The sequence below is a fragment of the Muntiacus reevesi genome, chromosome 3, assembly GCF_963930625.1.
Source record: "Muntiacus reevesi chromosome 3, mMunRee1.1, whole genome shotgun sequence".
NCBI lineage: Eukaryota > Metazoa > Chordata > Mammalia > Artiodactyla > Cervidae > Muntiacus > Muntiacus reevesi.
Window position 1 is genome coordinate 145962589 of NC_089251.1, and position 7572 is coordinate 145970160.

General features: G+C 41.3%; 1 protein-coding gene across 1 annotated transcript in view; it reads left to right on the forward strand.

Moving 5' to 3' along the window:
• Window positions 1-7562, forward strand: part of FLACC1 (flagellum associated containing coiled-coil domains 1) — a 29658-nt gene extending 22096 nt beyond the window's left edge. Inside the window, exons 12-14 of the mRNA XM_065927700.1 lie at window positions 175-264; window positions 382-491; window positions 6715-7562. Coding sequence (XP_065783772.1) covers window positions 175-264; window positions 382-491; window positions 6715-6838 — 324 coding nt within the window. The 3' untranslated portion in view covers window positions 6839-7562. The remainder of the gene's footprint in view (window positions 1-174; window positions 265-381; window positions 492-6714) is intronic.
• The last annotated feature ends 10 nt before the right edge of the window (window positions 7563-7572 follow it).

Sequence of the window (7572 nt, forward strand, 5' to 3'; positions counted from 1 at the left end):
AGAGGGGTATAGACTAGTGAGACATAGAGGAGTAGAATGAACAGGGCATAGTAACAGAGCAGGAGAAGGAGTGGCTAAAGTCGATGCCTTCACATTCTAATCCAAATGTCCTGAACAAGAGGATAAATGGGTAGACATCAGTGCAGTGTCCTGAAACAATTTCTTCTCACCCAGGTCATAGAGGAAGAGTTGTATGCTCAAGCTCTTATCCTAGAATCACTTAACACAACCCTCTACCAGACCCAGATGGAACTCCAGAGAGAGGTGAATCTTGGCTGGAGTGGGGATGGGAGCTGGAGGGAGGAACCCTCTGCCATGTAGCTCTGCCATGGGTGACTCTAAATTAGGAGAGATGGCTATTAAAATGTACCTGTCTTTCAGAAAGCTGTGGTAGCAACTCTGGAGAAAACACTCCAGATCAAGCTTACTGAAGCTGAAGACAAGTTTAAGTACACCATACACCACTTGACAGAAGAAAACATTCATCTAAGGTATGAACGATGCTGCTCAAAAAGACGTGGCTGAATTGTCTTCAGAAAGTGAATGTAGGAATTTCCTGGCAGCCCAGGGGTTACAACTCTATGCTTCCACTCCAGGGGGCCTGGGATCAATCCCTGATCAGGGAACTATGGTTCCATGTTGTGTGGTGATGGGTGAGGGATGGGTGGGAATGAACCTAGGTATTCCTTCATGAAGTCAAGGCAGGGGGATATTTGCTGGCCACAGGAGCTACCTTCTGAGGTCAGCACTTTTAAAATGATGTTGGGAGACCCCTCTCCCTTTCCTGTATTAGTTTTTAATGCAAAACAACATATGAGGTTTCTCTGACACTCTCTGGGTTTATTCAGTTTTGCGACTGAGAATTATTTTTAAATCCATGACCTTGAGCCTTGTGATTTTCTGTTAAGGGCTTTATGCCTTGAAGGCCTTCTTTACTTATGGGGTATTAATTAATGATAGGAAGAGGTTCTGAGGGATCTATTTGAATATCTTGATGGCAAGTACACTGTAAATTTTGCCAATATCAGTTGGAGATTTTGCCCATAAGGAAGATAGTAGTTGATTCAGGAAGGACAGATGATCAATGTTTCCAGAATAAGCTTTTTTTTGCTCCATGAGAGAGGGAGCAAATAAAAGATGTCACAGGGTCTTTTAACTCACCTAGTTGGCTGCTTTGATGATTATACTCAAATTCTAGAATTATTTTATATGAGGAGAAAGAAATTCCAGCAAGAAACTTCTCTAAGAAGTCTCAGCTTAATAAATGGGTAGAGATGGGGGAACTAAGGAGAAAGGGACATGTGTCTCAAAGGACCTAAAAAAAGGAAGTAAGTGCAGAGACAGGACCCTCTTAGGGCTCATTAGAGATTCCCCACTCTCTGAAGTGTTTTGGAACTCTGAGGCAGGGGCCACTTATTGTAGAGCTGCTGAGCACTGAGAGTGTGGCTCTGATGTCTTTTAGGACTGAAAGAGATTCACCCCCAACTTGAAGAAAAGTTTCTTCAAGCCAATTGGGAGGGAGGATTGGGAAGAGCCCCTGGAGTTCCTTGAAGCCCCATCACTGAGAATTGAAAGGATGTTGGAAAGGCTGGTTAAGAGGGCTGAAGCAACCTGAAGTGCTAGACTCTGTAAAATCTCTTTTCCAATGTCCTGGCTCTTTGCAATAACAGGAGAAACTAGGAGGATTCTGGTCTGGCTTAGGAAATTTAATCTTGTGAAATTGAAGATAAGAATTTTGGTGGTCTTCTTTATGGGTGACTCATCCATGAGTGTCAGAGAGCTGGTTTGCCAAATGAACTAAATCTGGAGTGGATGTAAATTTACCATTCTATCTGGTCCTTTTAGCAGGGAAAGATTTCAGTTCAACCCATTAATAAGTAGAGTTAAAAGCTTCCTGGGTAGAATCAAACTCTTTAGGAGGACCAGAATTTTCTTTAAAAACAATCTGAAGTCAATTATAATCTGTCATGAACAGGTTTGTTACATTTTTATGTGCAAGCCTGAATTTTCTTCTAATCAACAGGCTTTGGAAAAGCCCTAGGAATCATGTGATGAAGTCACCTAGAGGTTACTCAAGCCATATAAGTTAGTAGGTCTCCTGGTTGTAATTTTTGAGATCTGTTAGGATTTTCTTAATTAGCAGGTTTCATCCAATACTGAGACTGGCCTTCCCCAACACGCGTATATATGAACTATATAAGTTAGAGAAACCAGGTCAGTAAGTTTGAATGACTATAGTAAACTCCTAAGCAAATCTGTGAGGCTCTTTGGTTACTCTGAATCTTTGACCATGGCTCACAGTTCAGCTTTAGTCCAAGGAGTATGAGAAATTAAGGATCTGGATTCTCAGACTGCTTAATTTTAAAGGGACAGGTTCTGACAAGTTCAGAGGAAGAGGGAGTGGGGAGAATTTCCGAAAGAAGGGAAAGTTCAGTAAAGGAATTACTATAGCGGAGCAAAGGATATGAAGGAAGTGTAAGCAGCATAGAAGGGAAGGAGGGGATGGTGCCAGAGGCAGAGTCTGGTCACGAAGAGCCAAAGAAGAGACTCAGGCTAGAAACAGAGATGGAGCCTGAGACAAAGAGGCCGAGGAAGACGATCCAGCAGTTTCAGCGACCATTTTATCTTTCTTTAATTATTTATTTGCCTCAGTTAACCTTAAAAATCTTATTTTTGCAGAGAGGCAATTTTAGACTCGTGATGACATTTACCAGGCTCAAAAATAAGCATTCCACTCAGTTCTGGAAATTTTTGAATTATTGTTGTCTAATTTGGTTTTAAGAAAATTAAGTTTGGAGATTTCAAAAGCTCCCCATAATGGCTATTGAGATCCTAACCTGCCTTTGATTTGCACTAGTCCATTCAGCTAGAAATGCACATGAGGAAGGACCACAGTTTTCTGTTTTGTTTTGAGGACCACAGTTTCTAAACATTAAACTGGTTGGAATCGCTGGGATTGGGATTTCAAAATATCTAGGTAACAGGGTTCCATTTTCTCAGAGGTTTCTCTCTGGAATAAAAGAATAATTTTCAAATAACTGACAGCTCACACAGTTCAATTTAAACAGCTTTCAGCTCAAACAGCCTGCCAGCTAATACCAGCCAGTTCTAATGAAACAGCTTGATCCCAAAGTAGCCAGTCCAGAGGGTTTTCAGCCAGTTTCCAGGAAACAGCCCGTGTTCCAAAGGAAGGGGCCAACAGCTTCAGCTTCAGTGAAGCAGCTCCCGTTCCAAAGTAAAGGGCTGACAGCTTCTCAGCCAGCTTTCGTTGAAACAGTCCAATCACAAAATCACACCCAAGTGCCAAATGAGTACTCACAAATAGAACAAGGCCTTAACCAGAAACATAAAACCTTAAAAGAGATTCTGAATAAAGTCAGAGAGAAAAGAGGGCATGGGTTCAGATCCAGGTGAAAGATATACCTTCAAACTCCAGGGTCATTGAGAAAAACAGTGAACTCAATGGGCTCAGTTGTGAGCACCGCAACTGTTTGCTCACCAGTCCCAGAGCCATTGAGGATCACCTCTGGCCCCTGTATCGGCCACCAAATGTTGACGTCAAACAAATAGATGGCCAGTTATTTCTCCAGCAATGATGGGGTTTTTTGGAATCACCAAAGAATTTCAATTTGGGGTCTACGAACATGGTCTACACATGGATATCACCAGATGGTCAATACCAAGATCAGACTGATTATATTCTTTGCAGTCAAAGATGGAGAAGCTCCGTATAGTCAGCAAAAACAAGACCAGGAGCTGACTGTGGCTCAGATCATGAATTCCTTATTGCCTAATGCAGACTTAAATTGAAGAAAATAGGGAAAACCACTAGACCATTCAGGTATGAGCTAAACCAAATCCCTTACGATTATACAGTGGAAGTGAGAAATAGATTCTAGGGATTAGATCTGATAGACAGAGTGCCTGAAGAACTATGAACAGAGATTTGTGATATTATACAGGAAGCAGTAATCAAGACCATCCCCAAGAAAAAGAAATGCAAAAAGGCAAAATGTTTGTTTGAGGAGACCTTACAAATAGTTGAGAAAAGAAGAGAAGTGAAAGGCAAAGGAGAAAAGGAAAGATATAAACATCTGAATGCAGAGTTCCAAAGAATAGCAAGGAGAGATAAGAAAGCCTTCCTCAGTGATCAATGCAAAGAAATAGAGGAAAACAATAGAATGGGAAAGACTAGAGATCTCTTCAAGAAAATGAGAGATACCAAGGGAACATGTCATGCAATGATGGCCTCAATAAAAGATAGAAATGGTATGGACCTAACAGAAGCAGAATATATTAAGAAGAGGTGGCAAGAATATACAGAAGAACTGTGCAAAAAAGATCTTCATGACCCAGATACCCACAATGATGTGATCACTCACCTAGAGCCAGACATCCTTGAATGTGAAGTCAAGTGGGCCTTAGGAAGCATCACTATGAACAAAGCTAGTGGGGGTGATGGAATTCCAGTTGAGCTACTTCAAATCCTAAAAGATGATGCTGTGAAAGTGTTGCACTCAATATGCCAGCAAATCTGGAAAACTCAGCAGTGGCCACAGAACTGGAAAAAGTCAGTTTTCATTCCAATACCAAAGAAAGGAAATGCCAAGCAATGTTCAAACTGCCGAACAATTGCACTCATCTCACATGCTAGCAAAGTAAGGCTCAAAATTCTCCAAGCTAGGCTTCAACAGTACATGAACTGTGAATTTCCAGATGTTCAAGCTGGATTTAGAAAAGACAGAGGAACCAGAGATCAAATTGCCAACATCTGTTGAATCATCGAAAAAGCAAGAGAGTTCCAGAAAAAACCTCTACTTCTGCTTTATTGACTATGCCAAAGCCTTTGACTGTGTGGATCACAATAAACTGGAAAATTATTCAAGAGTTGGGAATACCAGACCACCTGACCTGCCTCCTGAGAAATCTATATGCAGGTCAAGAAGCAACAGTTAGAACTGGACATGGAACAACAGACTGGTTACAAATTGGGAAAGGAATATGTCAAGGCTGTATATTGTCCCCCTGCTTACTTAACTTACATGCAGAGTACATCATGTGAAATACTGGGCTGGATGAAACACAAGCTGGAATCAAGATTGTTGGGAGGAATATCAATAACCTCAGATACACAGATGACACCACCCTTATGGCAGAAAGTGAAGAACTAAAGAGCCTCTTGATTAAAGTCAAAGAGGAGAGTGAAAAAGCTGGCTTAAAACTCAACATTCAGAAAACAAAGATCACGGCATCTGGTCCCATCACTTCATGGCAAATAGATGGGGAAACAATGGAAACGGTGAGAGAGTATTTTGGGGGGCTCCAAAATCACTGTGGTTGGCGACAGCAGCCATGAAATTAAAAGATGCTTGTTCCTTGGAAGAAAAGCTATGACCAACCTAGACAGCATATTAAAAAGAAGAGACATTACTTTGCCAACAAAGGTCTGTCTAGTCAAAGCTATGGTTTTTCCAATAGTCATGTATGGATGTGAGAGTTGGACTATAGAGAAAGCTGAGAGCCATAGAGTTGATGCTTTTGAACTGTGGTGTTGGAGAAGACTCTTGAGCGTCCTTTGGACTACAAGGAGATCCAACCAGTCAATCCTAAAGGAAATCAGTCCTGAATATTCATTGGAAGGACTGATGCTGACGCTGAAACTCCAATACTTTGGCCACCTGATGTGAAGAACTGACTCATTGGAAAAGGCCCTGATGCTGGGGAAGATTGAAGGGGGGAGGAGGAGGGGACGACAGAGGATGAGATGGTTGGATAGCATCACCAACTTGATGGACATGAATTTGAGTAAGTTCTGGGAGTTGGTGATGGACAGGGAAGACTGGCATGCTGCAGTCCATGGGGTCACAAGAGTCAGACATGAATGAGTGACTGAACTGAACTGAACTGAAATATGGCAAGCCATGTGCAAGGTCCCACATAGCAAGGGGAAAAGAATGCTTTTATAGAGGGGAAAAAGTAATAGGGGAAGGCTATAGTAAACAGAGTCCGTGACTTTTCTCTGCCTGAGTTATTACTAGAAAACAAGAGGAGTGTTTCTTCCTTTTGGGCTCTGCTACCATCTCAGGGCATGAGAGCTCCCCCTTCTGGCCTCCCTACTCTATTTAATGAAGAATAATAGTTGCTCCATCTTGTCTGACTCTTTGTGACCCCATGGACTGTACAGTCCATGGAATTCTCCAGGCTAGAATACTGGAGTGGGTAGCCTTTCCTTTCTCCAGGGGATCTTCCCAACCCAGGGATTGAACCCAGATCTCCCACATTTCAGGAGGATTCTTTACCAACTGAGCTATCAGGGAAGCCCCATTAAAGAGTCTTTTGTTGGTATCTTTTTTTTACATGGGACTTAGGTTTCAATAGTTTACCTTTAGATGCAGCTGCATTTGGTTCCTATGAAAATCAACCTCAGGTCAGGAATTATACTGTTACCTGAAGATGCATCTTAGATAATTGAAGTAACTTTTGGTCAATACTTTAGCAAAGGGAAATTGTTCACTGTGTTAATTTTGTTGTAAATTCTTCATATGAGAATGTGGTAATCCAAATTCCATGTCTCCCTAAATTCAAAATCACTGCAAATATTGAAAGAGACCACTCCCAGCCAGTGAAGGAATAAAACCACATTTCTCTGCCTCCCAGATGTCTTATATCCCTTTCTACCCTTCACCTCTATAGTGATAAATCTTTTCTTTATAGGCAAAAGATAATTGCCAAAAATGAAGAAATTTATGATGAACTATCTGGGAGATCTACCTCTGTTATTTATGAGCATAATTCTGACACTTTAGAAGATGGTGGCAACGAAACACAAGAATCATGAGAAGAAGAGTTGGTCTCTATGACCAAAGATGTTAGGAACCATCTTTGGTAGGCTTAAGAACTCCTGTGAGCTTTTCTTGAGAAATGCATATGGTGAGTTTAGCTTTTGGCCTTGCCTTGATTCTACTTGTTACTTTTCACAATTTGTTTTCTTCTGAGTGACTGAGGATGTTTGAATTCTCATCTCAATTACATAGACATTCATGACTCTTCATTGAAAAGTGATTGTCTCTATACCTAGAGCTGAGGGTCTCTAGGCTTTGTACTATTTTCTCTTCCACCTTTACATATTTCATTACAAAAGACACTTACCTGAAGACATTTGCACTTCTTTCTATTAAATGTTGACAATATTTTGGGGTGTGCCTTTTGTCCCCCAGACATTTCACTAGCAAGAATGATAATTTGCTTAACTGATCCCCCAAACCTTTTCTCTCTTATATGTGTCTCCACTCCCCTACTTCTCAATATGTTCCCTACCCTGTGATTTGGGAGGAATTTCTGATGATTCCTGCCATCATCTCTAAACTATTCCCAGAATTCAAATGTCCAGAAGGCAGGCAACATAAATAAGGGAAGTGGGCTTGACATAAGAAAAAATAACCATATAAGCACAGTGATAAATGGTAACTGGCAGCAGTCTCAATGAGGGAATTGGGCAGGATGGTGTGGGGGTTGGGGGTATGGGGTAAGGGTTGTGAAAATTTCGTGAACCCATTTCATTGTTGCCAAACA